The sequence below is a fragment of the Vicia villosa genome, unplaced genomic scaffold (genome assembly GCF_029867415.1).
Source record: "Vicia villosa cultivar HV-30 ecotype Madison, WI unplaced genomic scaffold, Vvil1.0 ctg.000256F_1_1, whole genome shotgun sequence".
Classification (NCBI taxonomy): Eukaryota; Viridiplantae; Streptophyta; class Magnoliopsida; order Fabales; family Fabaceae; genus Vicia; species Vicia villosa.
In genome coordinates, this window is record NW_026705109.1 from 853,016 (window position 1) to 872,269 (window position 19,254).

The following is a 19,254-nucleotide window of genomic DNA, read 5'->3' on the forward strand; positions in this document are numbered from 1 at the left end:
CGCGAAATTCTAAAAATACTGAAAACCGAAAATACATTTTCGAATGCGCACCTCCACTCATAATTCATTCCTTTTTAAGAATCGTCCACTTTTACGGTAAAAATAAAATCAGAAATATACTTCCGATATAAATCAAATGCACTTCCGCTTGTCTTCAGAATCCTCTTCATCATCAGACATGACCATATACTCTGGGCTATATGGTCTACTCTCCATCTTACATTAAGGGTACGTTTGGATATCACGAAATGAACGGAGCGGAATGGAATGGAGCGGAACGAATGTACCATTCCATTGTTTGGAAATTTTAGAACGGAATAAGACAAATTATTCATTCCGCCCAAATCGGAGGGGAAGGAATATGGTGGTAAGTGATGGAATGGAATGAAATCCATACCACTCCTTTCTGCTCCGCTCCATCCGTTTTTAAATTATCCAAACAACGGAATATCATTTTATTCCATTCCGTTCCGCTCCGCCCCATCCGATTCCATCAATCCAAACAAAGCCTAAGGTTTTGTTTGGATTGATGGAGCCGAATGGAGCGGAATGGGATGGAATAAAATGATATTCCATTGTTTGGATAATTTAAAAACGGATGGAACGGAGCAGAATAGAGTGGTATGGATTCCATTCAATTCCATCACATACCACCATTTTTCCTACTCTCCAATTTGGGTGGAATGAATAACTTCCCCTTTTCCGTCCTAAAATTTCTAAACAATAGAATGATATCTTCGTTCCGCTCCGCTCTGCTCCATTCCGCTCCGTTGATTTTATGATCTCCAAATATAGCCTAAATTTTATATTCCAAAATGTTCACTTTGTGTTAATTTTCATGATGTTCATGTCTTTTGTACTTTGGCTCTAAAAGTTAGCTATAATTTAATAGCTTAAATATTATCTTTTACACATAGACTTTCTTAATCTCAATAAACTTAGCCAATCTGGATTAGAAATAATAATGATCATAGTAAAGTATCGCATGTTATTTCATATTTACATTTCTATTATTAGGAACTGTAAGTGCATTTATGATTTATATGGGAAGTGCATTGTTGGTTTTACGTAAGTGCAACTTAAAAAAGGTGTATACTAGAAATATACTTTCGGTTTATGAGGGGTAATTTTGGAATTGCAAAGGATTTATCTTTTAGATATGGGGTGAAATAAGAAATTCCCAAAAATTTTGATATGGAAAATGTTGGGCTTTTCTCAATTATTTGGAGAGGCCCAAATAGATATGGGTTAGTGACCCATGTGTGTGTAAGTCTTTGTTGTTATCCAACAAAGAGAATTGGGTCATTCTTTCATTGTGTGAGAGAAACAACAAGAAAAGTTAGAGAGAAAACACTATTCCCGCAACCCCTTTTGTGCATAAATCAGTTCCAGAAAATCCGAGCTTGCGCAAAAACCAACGGTCGAATCGTCCTAAAATTTTGGCTTAACGTTCATGACTCATAGGAGCAAATTCTGAACAGTGGAGATTGAATTCTTAGCTTTGTAAGTCAGTCTGTCGAGTCGATCTTTGAGGTCAGAATTTATTGATGTTTTTGGATTGTTTTGTCTCTTTTTGTTCTTATTGTATTCCAAGATTGATTGTAGATCTTAATGAAGTTTATGTATTGTTCTGGACTGACCCAATTATCAGAATTGGCCAAATCCAATCGTAAGCATGAAAACGGCCCATTCAGCATTGGTCCGCTTACTCAAGCCAACAGGGACCGCATGTCCTCTCTCGCCCTTCTACCGAACACGTTGAACGTTGTCCTTCCCTCATGAAGGGACCATCTGAGCACGTTAGCTCTCCCGTCCCTGCCAAGGGCTAGTTCAACCTGCCCGGATTTATGAGGACTTACTATCTCCTATATTTTGGGCCCTAGAAATGCGCCCAGCTCAAAATATGGCTTGACTAAGTCACACACAAAAGAGAACACTATAAATAGCCCTCTACATCTATAGAGCAAGGTAATTTAAACCTTACCCAAAAAATCTCATACTTTCTGTTATAAATTTGTTCTCTTTCTTACTTTGACATCAGAGTATCTTGTAGGTACAACCCTTTTTTCTCTCAACCATCATTGAAGATCACGCCGTCGTTGCTGGCCATCTGTTCCGACTCTACACGAACAGTGGCGCCGTCTGTGGGAAACATTGCTTCCCCGTTTTCTCTCTCTTACACCTTTTAGATTGTTTTCTTGCACGACCAAGAACCTAGAAACAAAAGCTATCACCTTTCATATCTCATGGCTAGAAACAACGAGAATCTATCTGCTCAGGACACCACACTCAGTCAAATGGGTAAAATCGATGTTGAAATAATTGTGCCTCCACCAAACAATGACATTTCTCAGCCCCGCAATGGCCTCAAGGCATCTCCCTTTTCAGAAGATTCCCGGGATACTCCCACTTTCCATCGCAGAAACACCAGTAGTAAGAATCATCAAGATCCTCTTCCCGAGGACACTTCTCTGATCACAACACCATCCAACGATGACCCCACTGTGGCTGCCATCTTCGCAGCCTTGAACCAGACTAATGCACTAATCCGTCAGCAGAACGACCAGATTAGGGCATTGGAGAAGAAACACTATGCTAAGACCCCTCCCTGCAGACATTCTCGTCCCGAGCAGGAAGCCTTAACATCCAAGAAGCGTCACCATTCTCCACCCCGGTGCGAACACCGTTCTACCCTTACCAAGAAAACAAAGGAAGATCACTTTTCTCACCGACGCACTCCATCACCCTGGTCGAAGGAACGCGCTAGAACGTCTTCCCCTCAGCCCTCAGATCGTCATCGGCAGAGTTTTACTAAATGGTGTGTTCTGTAACATCTCAATTCTACCCATTGAATATTAATAAAATCAGAGTGTAGAAAATTTAATCATACAAGGGATGTCACATTTACTTCACATAAGAAACATACATTAATCATAATTATGCAGATACATAACACTTAGAACCTGGATGAACTTATAGCAACATATTTCAATTCAATTAATCAACTAAACAGCGGAATCATAATTTCTCAACGGTTACAACATCACATATTTTATTAATTGAAAACACTTCGCAACTATTAATATTATTCAACTTCTATTCGCTTAACATATTTTTATTCGACTAAACAACTTCAAAATCAACATGATAATTCATAATTCAACTTAAGGTAATAACAACATTTAAACATAACAACAATCGTCCATCCCCCGAGTGCTACGTATCAGAGCAAGACCCTCTTGACTTATTATAGAGCAACATGAAGACTTCATAAATTAACTTAAAACTCCACAGTTATACTTGAGTACCTGCCCATTTCACATGGTAGGGGAAACATCAGCAGAAGGGGTGAGATATATAACAACTTTCAAATAACAATTATAACAACAAATATAATAACAAATAGCAACGACAATTATAACAATAGCTATAATAGCAATTAGCAATAACAGTTATAATAATAGTTATAATAACCATTACACATCTTTCCAACAATATCTGTCACAACAAATCGTTAGCATAATTTCACACTAAGTCATCGGCAATGCATTACAGCAAAATCATCAATTTAATACAACACTTATCCATCATCACAACAACATCATCAACAACAATTAATCAACTTGAAATGCGACTCATGACAATGCATATGCATGTGGTACCATTTGGAGTAAAACTCCCAACTTAAACATTTGACATTCAGGCCATCGTCACTTTTGCCATTTTCAGGCCGTCGTGTTTGCCACAATTTTTAGGCCGTCGTGTTTTCCATAATTTTTAGGCCATCGTGTTTGCCATAATTTTCAGGACATCGTGTTTGCCATAATTTTCAGGCATGCATTGTAATGGATGCGACTCAATGAATGCAACAATCACATACAACACAACAAAAATCTCATCACGAGACATACGCCTATATCACTGTTATTACCAATTATTAGAGGTAATCATCATCACGAAATGCATAAGCCTATACCGTCACTACAACACTAGTCATAGGCCTACAACATCATCATCGTATCAACAACATAATCATAACAATAATATAATCCAATCACATCACCAACATCACAATATCAACAACGTATTATTACCACAACATAACAACTATACCAACATCAACATAGAACAATTTTTAACAATAGAGTCATTGACAATAGAATAATTTCAAAAATATCAGAAACAACCACCACAAATAACCACACACCACAACAATTTCACACAACCACAAACAGAGGCGATTATACAAATTCAATCCCACATACAATTCATCATAAATCTCATTATAGAGTCAGAACCTCACCCTTACCTTGGATTGGAGATTACTCTATAATTCTACCGGTCGAAGCCTTCTAGCCTTAGCTTCTAACCCTTGCCTCTTTTAATCAGAATCAAAAGCTGAAAATTTTCCCAAATATGCAGCTACAGTGCAATGATGATATCTCGTAGCTCATACCTTATTTTGAAGATCCCAACGATAAAAAGTTAGATATAGGTGTTGCGAACCTACCCTGAAAATTTGGCCATGATCCAACGGTTAACTAATCGGGGATCTTCGATTTAGTGAGATTGTTGCAAGAAAAACGGGAATGAATTTCTCTCATATTTTCTCTCTTCTCTGTAACTTCCCATGACCAATTCCCCAAGACTTTTTCCCTTCTAATTAACCTAATCCCTATCTTAACCTAATTTCATTAAACCTATTGGGCCTAACATTCTCACCCCACCTTTTACTACCACCATCACTTAATTAAGTCCATATAATAAATCTAGTATTTCTTCAATACTATTTCTACAACTTAATTAATTAATTAATTAATCGACTAATTAATCATAACAACCCATGTCAACAATTCTCAACACTCTACAAATTCAACAATTAAATTCGAAATAATTTGAAAATATTTAATTGAATAATTAATTAAATACCGGGCGTTATATGTTCCTATAGCATCAATTTTGTAACATTTTAGACATTCAATGTCTTTCAAGGACTTATAAACCGACAGAGTTTTGGCAACTTGAAGATCAAACACCACAATCTACTAGTCGAATTCACGGATCATCTGTTTTCACACTCAAAGAGATGGAAGATGCAACATGTTCATTCAGTGATGATAATTTTGTTGGAAAATGAGGATTTGGGAGAGTCTATAGAGGCATTTTGAAGTCAGGAGAGGTAATATGGTTTTAAATTGCGGTTGAAATTCTATTGAGAGACATCTAAAAATGTAACAGTGCGGCCACAATTGCGGTTGCAGACAAAAATTTTAAACTAATAATAACAACAATAATATACAATGTTTTTCTCTATGAAGGTTGTAGCTATCAAGAAAATGAAAATGGAAGCAATTAAAGCAGCAGAGGGAGAGCGCGAATTTCGCGTAGAAGTTGACATATTGAGTCTCCTAGACCACCCGAATCTTGTTTCTTTGATAGGTTATTATGCTGATGGAAAGCATAGATTCTTAGTATATGAATATATGCATAATGGAAACCTGCAAGATCATTTGAATGGTTTGTCATGCACCCAAAATCTACCCGATCTCATAACTTCCTACATTACATGTAACCAATCTTTAATTTTAGGAATGAGGGAAAGGAAAATGGACTGGCCTCAAAGATTAAGAGTGGCATTAGGAGCTGCAAAAGGCCTTGCTTATCTCCACTCAAGCTCTTGTGTTGGAATTCCTATTGTTCATAGAGATTTCAAATCCACCAATATTCTTTTAGATTCCAATTTCGAAGCAAAGGTATAAGTAGTTACTTAACTTCCTAGAATGCCAATTTCGATGCAGAATACGGTAACTAACTAACGAGCATTTTGTAGATATCTGATTTTGGGTTTGCAAAGCTAATGCCAGAAGAACATGAAATACATGAAACTACCAAAGTACTTGGTACATTTGGCTATTTTGACCCCGAGTATACATCGGTGCGCATAGCTAAATTTCATTTGCAACATCATTTTATTCTTATCATTTAGTATTAAAGTAGCATTAATAACCATTTTATTTCATGAACAGACGGAAAAATTGACTCTACAAAGCGATGTTTACGCTTTTGGTGTTGTTCTTCTAGAGCTTTTGACAGGACGTCGAGCTATAGATCTAAACCAAGGTCCAAATTATCAAAACCTTGTACTACAAGTAAGCGCTCTTTTTCGATAATATATACACCTTGGTTGTTTTTTTATAAGACACGTGATTTTAATATGGTTGGCATCGATATATAGGTAAGGCACTTACTGAATGACCGCAAGATGCTCTGTAAGGTGATTGATCCAGAAATGACTAGAAATTCATACACCATTGAATCGATATTCATGTTTGCGAATCTTGCGTCACAATGTGTTCGTCTTGAGAGTCATGTGAGACCTTCAATGATTGATTGTGTTAAAGAAATTCAAATGATTATGTATAGAAATGCAAAAGGGTTGGGAATGGTTATGCATAGTTTGAGGATGCTCTAGTGACAGAAATACTTGATTATACATATTATTATTTGTGAGTTAGATAATTCATGTTATCAAACTGAATGGATAATGTTAGTCAGAAATATTTGGCAAGTTTGTCCATAAAACAATATTGGAATTTGATAGTGTTATAACAGATTATGAAAAAATATTGGAATTGAGAATATTGGAATAAAACAATATTGGAATTTGAAAAAATTTGGGAAAACAACACCACATATTTAAAAAAAAATTGATTCCTACAGTAGATACATCTACCTTGGAATTTTTCCAATTAATTGGAAAAATCACAAGTTCCGCAGATGCATCTACGAAACTCTCTATTGTCAAACCCTGTCAAACCTTTCTGTAGATGTAACTACGGAAGATTTTTCTCAATTAATTGAGAATTTGGGATTTTCCCAATTAATCAAACCCCATCAAACTTTTTCGTAGATGTAACTACGGAAGATGTTTCTTAAAACATAGTGAAATTTGGGATTTTCTCAAGGCAAAATCCTAAATTAAGTTACAAATTAATTGGGAAAATCCTAAATTATTTTCTCAATTAATTGGGAAAATATCAAATTAATTAAGTTCATGAAATATTTCGTAGATGTATCTACGGAATATTCTGATTTTTCCAATTAATTAAAAAATCTCACATTTCACTATGTTTTAAGGAGTTCCGTAGATGGATATACGGAAAAAACAATTTTTTTTAAAAAAGTGCTTCCGGAGATGCATAAGCACGAGAGCAGTTTTGTCAATTCGATGGTACGTAAGTAGGACATGAAGTGGGTTAAGAAATGGTCTTTAAATTATTCAAATCGATTTCAATATATTTTAAACAATTATATATGAATATCTATTTATTTTTAAAATAGATCGCTATATATTTTTAAAAAATTATAAATTGATCTCTAAATTTTCAAAATTGTAAATTGATTTTAGTAAATTTTCAAAGTTATTAATTATTATTAGTGGTTAGTTTTTTCGAATTTTTTTATATTTTGAAATTGGTCATTTTAGCATTTAAAACTTTAAATTTGACCATGTTCATGTACAAACATAGTGGTTATGTAGACTCCAAGTCTTTGAACTGTTGGGTAATTATGGAGAGCATCCACATATCTCCCCCTCAAATGTGAGTTCATCCACTATACTCCCTCTTAAGGGAAGCTCTTTCATGTGGACCACTATAAGAAAACAGCTCACATGCGAAGTGTTTTTGTCATGTGATTATCACGTGGCAAATAATTGACAGTTGCGACATGATAATCACGTCACTACATAATTTTGACCTTTAAATAATTTAAATGACGTAAAGTCTATAGGAGTCAGATGTTGTTTTTTGAAAAAAAGGTTGCAACGTGGGAAACCCGTCACTACGTTAAAGTAAAAATAATAAACAAAAAATGATGTAACGTTCACATGGAGGAAGATTCAAAATTTGAAAACATTATTTGTGACGTTTCAAACACGTCGCAAACTTTAAGAGGAAAAATCACATTTTTGTGAAGTGATTGGTGGCAGGGTTTGCAAGCAAACTGAGTAAATAATATTACCATTGGTTTGTTTGCGACGTGAATATCACATGGCAAGGTTGCAACGTAATATTCACGTCACTGATTAACTTATAAAGAAAATCCCTTCGTTTTTCTTTCTAGAAACCAAAGGCTTCATAATTTTTTCTCTCTTCTCTTTCATTCCATTTCAATTTCTTCTCATATCAATTCCATTTTTCCATTCAAATTACTTCCAATCTTGTATCAAAGGTAAGTTTGATTCAATTTCTTAAAATAATTTCATTTTATCAATATCTTATTTCAGGTATAATATTTTCAGTTATTAATTTTATGTTAATTTTTTTGTAAGGAATTGAAGAGAAGGTTGAAGGAGATTGAAGAATTAAAGAGGTTGAAGAAGAAGGGTTGAAGGATATTAGAGAAGAGGTATTTTTGCAATTTTTATGTTAAATTTAATATATTAGTAAAAATAAAAATAGTTTACATTTTTTATTTTTTGAAAAAAAAATTATATATTAATAAAAAAATCTTTTTTTATTAAAGATGCATATAATAGTTATGTATAAAAAATATATTTAATTTTCAAAAATAGAATTATAAATAAAATATTTTAAAAAACGAAATATATTATATATATGTTTTAAAATTGAAAAATACTTTAAAAAAAATATTAAAAATATAATATATTATATATGTATATTTAAAATAAAATAAAATAAAATAATATTTATATTTCTTTAAAGAATAATTTATTGGTTAAGAACAAAATAGTGTGATGTAATATTTTTTTAAGCCTAACATTTAAAAAAAAGAATAGTTTATGTTTATTATATTTTGTTTTAGAAAAATAGAATATAGTAGTGAATATACAAGAAACATTAATTATTATATGTTTATAAAATGTTTACTTAAAAAACAAAAAATTTATGGCTAATATATATTCAATATGTTTATTAATATGTTTAAAATAATTATAAAATTTATTTATAGTTAATATAGTTAAATGTTTATTTATAGCTAATAAAAAGACAATGATTGTATAAATGTGCAGTATGAAATATTATTAGTATTATTGTAGTTGGATGTACGATAGATTGTATCCAAGAAGATGTACACTTAAACCCAATTTTATAGAAGTTAATGGGTTTATCACGTGGGCGTTTGCTCAGGAATATTGTCAAAGCGACGGAGGAGTTAGGTGTCCTTGTCTTAAATGTGAATGTAGACCTTTAATTAGTAACCTAGAGGAAGATGAACTAGATTCTGATAATGAGTTCATAGGAAATAATTATGCTCTTTGTAATGATGAAGGCCTGAAGATATATGCAAGAAAAGGATGGAGATTTTGCTATGATGAGGGAGGAAGCGCTTTCAAGTAATCTTGAGTATGACATCAGACATAATGTTCAACACATCATTCATCTGAAGGAAGCTGTTAGGGAAAGATTCTCTGCTAAGATATCTGAAGTTCTCATTAACAACATCTTTTGGAGTATGTTATATAGGGAAAGTGTATGTACCAAAGGAGGTTGGCTTTGGAAAGTGAGTTTGGTAAAGATACTTTAGACTTCAAGAAAGTCAGTTAGACGAGGAATATTGCTGATTTTGGAAAATGCTATGAGGTGCTGGTAAATGAATTCATTGTTAACATTTCTAAGGAATATGTCAGTAAGATAAGATGGTTTTCTTATTTTCCTTGCTCCTGGTGATTTTTTAGATGTTTTTTGGTCAAAATTATGGCTAAACAGGGGGATAAATAGAATAGTTGTTGGTTTGTACTCTGGAGGGGAGTTTTGGATGCATGATACATGGGAAGTGCTTCTGACAGAATTATTGTGACAGGGGGAGCATAGTGCCTGTGTGCTGAGGTTAACTTTTTCTCAGTTGTGTTTGGGTTTTGCTATGATGTTGTTTTTGTGATGTCAGACAAGATGTCATGACATCTGGTCTCTAGTGGTATTCTGAATTATGTGAAAGTTTCAATTATCTCTGTGTTTGAGGTTGGGTCTCTCTGTAAGGGTTTATTGTGTGCAACTCTGATTGTTTTTGTTTGCTGGATTTTCAAGTTTGTATGATGTTTATGTATCTTGTATTTTGTATTTGTGGCTGTTTTTGTTTGTATCTTCCAAAGGTTGTTTTAGCCAAAATTTGGCAAAGGGGGAGATTGTAAGTTCCTTGGTTTTATTACTGACAAAATTTTTTCTAAAATATGGTTCACAGCAGATGTTGTGACAGATGTCTGGACATGTTGGTAAGACATCTCAAAAGACAGATGTTCTGAAAGATGTCGTAACATGTTATACCAAAACATCAGGACAATTTAGGTTTTTAAATCTTAGAAGAATTTTTTTGTTATTATGAAGATTCTGTATGATGTTTGTACTCATACAGTCGCAGCTAAGGAATGATTTTTTAGGAACATTGCAGATTTGATTTGGTTTCATAAAAAAGATATTGGAGATTTTTTAGGAAACTTTGAAGATTTGTTCCTATTTTTGTGGAAAAGGTTTTGCAGAAGATTTACGACGGGGAGATTGGATTTACGTGAAGAGTCCAAGCCCATACTGCAAGAGTCTATTTATAAGGACTTGCTAGACCTAAAAACACTTGGAGAAGCTGTGTACATGAGATAAGGGTTTAGTGTTTTTAGTATGTTCTTTGTTTATTGTAATCCACTCGATTATCTCTTTGATAATTAGAGTTGGACTGGTTTTTATTGTTCATTGTCAATCACTCACGAGCTCTTAAGCAAGAGTGGATTGTGTGCCAAGTTTTTTATTGTTCATCAGTCAAATGCTTTTAAGCAGAATTAATTTTGTCTTGGAAGAGTGTCTTCTATCTTTTGGTTATTGTTGAGAGTTTGTCACTAGTTTGTGACTGTCAGGAAGTGAGAGTGAGTTCTCATATCTAGGAATATCCTGGGTAGAAATTGCATTAGTAGTGATTAGGTGAGAAACTTGTAAACAGGTGTTGTTTAAGGTTTCAAAATGATACTATTAAATTGGACTTCCTTCATGGCTTCGTAGCCCCCAGATGCAGGTGATGTTGCACCGAACTTGGTAAACAATCACTAGTGTTATTTTACTTTCAACAACCTATTTTATCTGCATAATTGTTCTTGTTCTTGTTGTTACTGATTTGATCCCAGTGTCGTAACATCTTGTTCCACATCTGGTATTTGTGTGCTAGAAATTTAAGATATAATTGAATATATGATCCATTATTTATGCAGGATTAAATTAATTATATTAGCATAGAAGAGTATTAACATAGATGTGTATTTTCTAAGAAATGCATGGTAGTTGAGACGTACACAATTTATTTTTGGTTTATTTATTCATAATAGAAAAGTGGAGCCCTAGTTATAGTTACACCAGAATGATATTTCATCCTTTGCTCACTATGAGCTACACCTCTTTATAGCATACATGCATAATATCTTATCACTTATTAAAAGCATCCAAAATTAAAGATGGAGGACCCACTATTTGCTGGCGGCTTCTTTACTCTTTTTGAAGAGGATGAGCATTTGCAAAGTAAGATTGTTTTTGATTTTTTAGGAGTCTGTCAACCTCTTGAGAAGATCCAGGAAATGCAAGCTCTTTCACAGGTCTCTGTATTTGGCTTATGACATTGTCCTCCTCACCTTAAAATTTTTAATCACCCAAAAAATTAATATTTAATTAATTAATTTCATTATTTATTCAAGTAGAAGAAAACATATTAGCACACATATAAAAAAAATTCTACATCAAATTTAATTAAATTTTTGTTTGCTTGGAAAATAATTTTATTTCTATTTTCTTTTCAAATTTTAATATTATATTAATTTTTTTAATCAATTGTAACCTTATCTTATCAATTATCATACATATATATTAATAAAAAAATAAATGAAAGATACGATTAAATGTAAGAGCATAATTATAATTTTTTTACAAAGAGAATAAATAAGAATATAGTATACCTGCAAGGAAGTTTCTCTGGTTGTTCTCGGCATTAATACCAAATCCAATCAATTTGAGATCCGAGGAGGCATTTATGGCAATTGGATGACCTGCTGGAATCACAAAAACATCACCTGGAGACAATCTAGCTTTGTACCTTTGCACTTGTTTGCTTATCTCTTCTTCTCTTTGTTCCTCTTCATCATCATTTTCTCCTCTTTGTTCTTGTTGATTCTCATTTCTTTGACCCACAAGTTCAAAATCTCCTTTTCCTTCATTAACTGTTACTATCACAATGGCCCTTGAATTGTAGTTTGGCAACAATAAAGATCCCTAAAATAAAATTTGAATTAAAAAAATGTAACTATAGCTCTCAGTTATCTAAATAAAACATGATATGAAATATATAAATATCTTGTCAATGAGATGTCAACTTAATGATATGAGTTTGATCTTATAATTTATACAAACAAAATTCAAATCCCTAAAAATAATTAAATTATTATCAGTATCTTTTTAATAAATAATAATATATAATTTATTATCTAGTTAATTTGTATATGTTATAAAATAGTTTTGTTATACCTCCTTAATCTCCACGGAATTGACAAATATGTCTATGTCTTGAAGTTGTGGATTTTTCTCTGGGGTGATCTCAAAGAATTTACCAAACTTGTTGGAATAGATAGGATTGCGACTTTTCAAGTTGAATGGTTCAGATTCTGATGATACACTTTTTTTGGAGCTAGACTTTGCATTTTTGCTAAGTTCCTCAATTTGTTCCCTTGATACTTTGACTATTACATCTTCTTCGTTGATCTTTTGCCTCCTATCCCTAAGGATTCTTCGATGTTGTGGATCTTGTTCCTTCTCTTCTAAAAGAACCTTTTCTATCTCCTCGTAATCGGTCTTTATTTTCAACGATATAAAATAGGAAAAAGTGAATATTTACATGAAGTAAATAAAACTAGTACATAAAAAACGAATAAAGGATGTGTGTTGCATGCTTACGTTGAAAGCTGCCTCTAAAATATTCTTGCTGAACCCAGATAAAAATGACGGTTGATTTTGAGTTCCAGATATTAAGAAAGTCTATTAAAAAATACAAATAAACAATGGTAAGAGTAGAAAAACATTACAATATAATGTGGCAAAATGGAGTCATAACTTTTGTTGTGATGCTATTGTAGATCTCTAAAATTGTTTTATGTGGTGGCATGCAGACAATGTGTAATATGAAAAAAGATAAGCTCTGACTTTATTACCTGCAATTGACCGGGTCTGTTTACTGGGATGGCGAGCTCTAATACTCTAAGATCCTCGTTGTCATCTCTGTTAGCCAAATAAGCAACGGTGCCAGCAGAAAATTTGATGGTATCACCACGTTCAAGATTGAAGGAGTTTCGATCATTGGAATTCAACACTGTGAGAATGGCTTTTCCTGCATATTGCAATTAAGATTAAATCTCTATTTTCAACTTGATTTATCTTCGTAAAAAACAAATTTATAAAGTAAGAAATATCATTATAAAAAAATGTTGATGATCATTTTATAATCTATAAATTTGATATGTAATACATTACCACTAAGGACTACAAGGATGGAGTCAGCATCGGTGTATTGTGGAAGAAAAAGAGTGTGAGGTTTGGACTTATATTCCAAAAGACGGTAGTTTTGAAGATTTTCAAATATTTGGGAACGTTCATCAAACCTTTGGAGGAGACGAATGTGTCCGTTTTCATTCTCATAAAGAGTTTGAAACCTATTAGATTTAAAGATAAAGGGGTTCTGTCGATCAGATCTAGAAGAGACACAAACTGAGGCCAAAAAAGCAACTCCTAAAAGCATTAAGAGTTTGATGGTTGTAGCAGCCATATTGATTTGAATTTAAGTGTCACTTTGCTTACTATGGATGATGAGATGATGGAGTAATACACTGAAATGAGAGAGTATTTATAACTAAATAAATGAAAGGCGCAAGATTAACATGCACCAACATTTGGCCATAGTGTACCATGCATGTGGACTAGTGTTGAAATGAACAAAATTGAGGTGGATAATTAAAATGAAAAGATTCGTATACGTGTTACTGAGTTTGGGTGGTGGAATTTGTTTGAATTTGATGAACATAGACATTCTTTTGGCTATTATACAATTCCAAGAAATCATACTGCAATCAATCACTAAAAAGCATTATGTAAGTACTTATTTTAATTAACACTGCTATATACATCAAACATAATTCCAAGAAGCTATAATGACAGCTTTGTGTTGTTAACAATTAACTCTCTTCCACCGATAATGTTGTTACAATTATTTAACTATTTACTTTTATTGAAACGAATGCAGATTCTTCTCATTATTTTTGTTTGACCAAAAATTGTATGCACATAAAGTTGCAAATTGAATTACACTTTACAAAAATTACAAAATTCAAACTAATCCTCCAAAAAAAAATGATTTAACCCCCTCACATATATGCCATTACAATTATGTTAATGAACATTGCTAAGAGATAATTTCCATAATTTATTATAATACTAAACAATTATGAATTTAAAATAAAAAATACGAATTTAAATTCATTCAGACAAAATGGTAGTTACTTTACATTAGATCTATATTAGATTATGTTGTTAATATTTTTAATGATTAATACTTAATTTATTAATTAATATAGTAAACATTTACTTATTTATTTAAATAATACATAAATTTAAAAATAAAACTAATAAAATATAAAATCTAAATATAATTAATCAAATAGAAATAAATTAGTTAATATTTAATTGAATTACTATTAAATTAATGTATTATTATTATTTTATTTGAATTAATTAAATACTTTAAATATAAATTGATTATTTTATTTGAATTTATTAAATGTTTTAATAATTAATTTAGTTACTATTAAGTTAATTAATTATAATATAATTTTAAATAAGTAAATATTTTTTATGTGTTATTTAATTCAATTAAATATCATATAATTTATTTCTATTAGATTAATTATATTTAAGATTTACATTTTGTTAATTTTATTTTTAAATTTTTGTATTATTTAAAATAAATATCTTATTTGTATGTTATTTAAAATAAGAATAAGTAAATATCTATTATGAATTATTAAGTGAAGAATTCATCATTAAAAATATTAACAACATTTGGTCTAAGTCTAGATATAAAGTGATTACGATTTAAGACTTGAGTTCAAGCCTCATCAAATTTTGTATTTTTTGTTTATTGTTTAATATTATTTACAAAAAATTTGTATTTATTATTTAATATTATTATAAATCATGGGAATTATCTGTCACCAGTATACATTGATATATATTATTGTTCTAAATTTTGAATTGTCTAATATTAATATAAACCATGAAAATTATTTGTCCCCAATGTACATTGACCTATTGGTAAAGGCATAAGACGTGACTTAAAGTCCCTGGATTCAATTCCTACCGGGAACAATTTTTTGTTTTTTTGTTTTTTTTTTTTTTATATTTTCAAATCTAAATTGTTTAAAATAAAATTAAAATAAAAAATAAAAAATTAATTTTAGTATTTAAAAAATGATAAATAAAAAATAATATCCAACGTGGCAGTCCATTAAAAAAAATATTAATAAATTGACTAATATGATCCGGTTAAATTTTGTAAGTAATTAAATCGAATTTTTTTTATAAAAAATTAATTTAGATTCTATAATTTTTGTGAAAGACAAAATGGATCTTCACTCTTTAATTAAATATTAAAATTTTATTTTATTCATGAAATTTATAATGAGATAGGAGATTAGTTAGTTGGATCTTCACTAATCTTCCATTGACTAATTAATCCATATAGTATTTGTACGTTGTACTTATTACTAAGGGTTCCTCCGAAACCTTAAATTAAAAGATCAAAATTTCATTAATGGCCTACTCTAGAATATAAGTCCTTTGGGACCAAACTTTATTCTAGCATGTGAAAGATTGCAATTTCATAAAATGTGTTCAGAGTAGTAGGGATGTCAACTTGCCTCCATTAGCGGGGATCTCCGTGGGGATTCCCCATTTGGGGCCCCAAAGACGGGGAATTTTTTCCCGCGGGGATGGGGAACAAAGTCTCCTCGAAGGACTTCGGGGACGGGGGTGGTGTAAATATCCCCCGCCCCGTGGAGTCTCCGCCCCGCATAAAATAGTCAAATGTCCTTAATTTATTATAACTATATAATTTTAAATTATTATGTAAGTCTATTTGTCATTTCATATAATTAATCTTATACACAAATTTAAAATATATATGCATTGTTAATAAATGAGTGAGATCTAAATGATTATTTCAAAGCTAATGCCAGAAGAACATGAAATACATGAAACTACCCAAGTGCTTGGTACATTTGGCTATTTTGACCCGGAGTATACATCGGTGCGCGCATAGATAAATTTCATTTGCAACATCATTTTGTTCTTATCATTTATTAAAGTAGCATTAATAACCATTTTTATTTCATGAACAGACGGGAAAATTGACTCTACAAAGCGATGTTTATGCTTTTGGTGTTGTTCTTCTAGAGCTTTTGACAGGACGTCAAGCTATAGATCTAAACCAAGGTCCAAATGATCAAAACCTTGTACTACAAGTAAGTGTTCTTCGTTAAGATCAAAATGAATATTTTTATACGATAAGTGATTTTAATATGGTTGGCATTGATATATAGGTAAGGCACTTACTGAATGACCGCAAGATGCTCCGTAAGGTGATTGATCCAGAGATGACTAGAAATTCATACACCATTGAATCGATATTCATGTTTGCGAATCTTGCGTCACAATGTGTTCGTCCTGAGAGTCATGTGAGACCTTCAATGATTGATTGTGTTAAAGAAATTCAAATGATTATCTATAGAAATGCAAAAGGGTTGGGAATGGTTATGCATAGTTTGAGGATGCTCTAGTGACAAAAATACTTGATTATACATACTATTATTTGTGAGCAGGGCCGTCTTTGAGGGTGTGCAAGACGACCTACAACACAGGGCCTCACATTTTTTCAACATTATTCTATGACAAAAAGGGGCCTACATACACATATTACACGTTTAATTTACGGTTAAATAGGGCCCATTAAAAAAAAATTCATATCTAAACTGAAGCTAGCTTCAACTTCTTACACAGGGCCTCTCAAAAGTTTGAGACGGCTCTGTTTGTGAGTTAGATAATTCATGTTATCAAACTGAATGAATAATGTTAGTCAGAAATATTTGACATGTTTGTCCATAAAACAATATTGGAATTTGATAGTGTTATAACATATTATGTTCCTGCCTTGATTTCAGAGATCCTGCAAAACTAAGAAATCTAAGACTAATATTGACTCTTAGCCCTTTCAATTGAGACTAATCTAGGAATTGAAAATTAATTCTGCAATTTAGAACTTAAAACTAAACTGATTTTAGTTTTTGTTTTGGGTCGTCCATAAGACCCAGGACGATGTTTTTAAATGGACCATTTCTCAACCAATCTCATGGATCTCTTATACACATATTTTTAAAAAAATTGATTCCTACCGTAGATACATCTACCTTGGGATTTTTCCAATTAATTGGGAAAATCACAAGTTCCGCAGATGCATCTACGGAACTCTCTATTGTCAAACCCCGTCAAACCTTTCCGTAGATGTAATTACGGAAGATTTTTCTCAATTAATTGAGAATTTGGGATTTTCCCAATTAATCAAACCCCATCAAACTTTTTAGTAGATGTAACTGGCAAAATCCTAAATTAAGTTACAAATTAATTGGGAAAATCCTAAATTAATTTTTCAATTAATTGAAAAAATCTTAAATTAATTAAGTTCATGAAATCTTCCGTAGATGTATATACGGAATATTCTGATTTTCCCAATTAATTAAAAAAATCTCACGTTTCACTATGTTTTAAGGAGTTCCGTAAATGGATATACAGAAAAAACAATTTTTTTTTAAAAAAATTGCTTCCGGAGATGCATAAGCACGAGAGCAGTTTTGTCAATTCGATGGTAAGTAAGTAGGACATGTAGTGGGTTAAGAAATGGTCTTTAAATTATTCAAATCGATTTTAATATATTTTAAACAATTATATATGAATATCTATTTATTTTTAAAATAGATCGCTATATATTTTTAAAAAAATTATAAATTGATCTCTATAAACTTTCAAAATTATAAATTGATTTTAGTAAATTTTCAAAGTTATTATTAGTGGTTAGTTTTTTCGAATTTTTTTATATTTTGAAATTGGTCATTTTAGCATTTAAAACTTTAAATTTGACCATGTTCATGTACAAACATAGCGGTTATTTAGACTCCAAGTCTTTGAATTGTTGGGTAATTATGGAGAGCATCCACATATCTCTCCCTCAAATGTGAGTTCATCCATTATGCTCCCTCTTAAGGGAAGCTCTTTCATGTGGACCACTATAAGAAAACAGCTCCCATGCGAAGTGTTTTTGTCACGTGATTATCACGTGGCAAATAATTGACAGTTGCGACGTGATAATCACGTCACTACATAATTTTGACCTTTAAATAATTTAAATGACGTAAAGTCTATAGGAGTTAGATGATGTTTTTTGAAAAAAAGGTTGCAACTTGGGAAACTCGTCACTACCTTAAAGTAAAAATAATAAACAAAAAATGATGTAACGTTCACATGGAGGAAGATTCAAAATTTGAAAACATTATTTGTGACGTTTCAAACACGTCGCAAACTTTAAGAGGAAAAATCACATTTTCGTGAAGTGATTGGTGGCAGGGTTTGCAAGCAAACTGAGTAAATAATATTACCATTGGTTTGTTTGCAACGTGAATATCACATGACAAGATTGCAACGTAATACTCACGTCACTGATTAACTTATAAAGAAAATCCCATCGTTTTTCTTTCCAGAAACCAAAGACTTCATAATTTTATTTTTTTCTCTCTTCTCTTTCATTCCATTTCAATTTCTTCTCATATCAATTCCATTTTTCCATTAAAATTACTTCCATTCTTGTATCAAATATCAAATGTATGTTTGATTTAATTTCTTAAAATAATTTTATTTTATCAATATCTTATTTCAGGTATAATATTTTCTATTATTAAATTTAGGTTAATTTTTTTGTAAGGAATTGAAGAGAAGGTTGAAGGAGATTGAAGAATTAAAGAGGTTGAAAAAGGGTTGAAGGAGATTAGAGAAGAGGTATTTTTGTAATTTTTATGTTAAATTTAATATATTAATTTAGTTTTTAATTGGTAGTATATATATATATATATATATATATATATATATATATATATATATATATATATATATATAT

The 19,254-nt window shown here is 31.4% G+C and overlaps 2 protein-coding genes and 1 pseudogene across 2 annotated transcripts; 2 read left to right on the plus strand and 1 right to left on the minus strand.

The window, feature by feature from the left end:
* The first annotated feature begins 2,246 nt into the window (after positions 1 to 2,246).
* Positions 2,247 to 6,587, plus strand: LOC131626053 (probable serine/threonine-protein kinase PBL28; annotated as a pseudogene).
* A 4,698-nt stretch (positions 6,588 to 11,285) lies between these two features.
* On the minus strand, positions 11,286 to 13,859 carry LOC131626071 (provicilin). Its single transcript, XM_058896887.1, has 6 exons — positions 13,515 to 13,859; positions 13,196 to 13,371; positions 12,942 to 13,022; positions 12,516 to 12,839; positions 11,951 to 12,263; positions 11,286 to 11,629 (listed from the first exon to the last, which is right to left on the minus strand). Exons 1-6 carry the CDS (start codon positions 13,804 to 13,806, stop codon positions 11,487 to 11,489), a joined length of 1,329 nt encoding a protein of 442 aa, XP_058752870.1. The 5' UTR covers positions 13,807 to 13,859; the 3' UTR covers positions 11,286 to 11,486.
* A 2,386-nt stretch (positions 13,860 to 16,245) lies between these two features.
* LOC131626054 (probable serine/threonine-protein kinase PBL28) lies at positions 16,246 to 16,903 on the plus strand. Its single transcript, XM_058896869.1, has 3 exons — positions 16,246 to 16,341; positions 16,433 to 16,555; positions 16,634 to 16,903. Exons 1-3 carry the CDS (start codon positions 16,246 to 16,248, stop codon positions 16,868 to 16,870), a joined length of 456 nt encoding a protein of 151 aa, XP_058752852.1. The 3' UTR covers positions 16,871 to 16,903.
* The last annotated feature ends 2,351 nt before the right edge of the window (positions 16,904 to 19,254 follow it).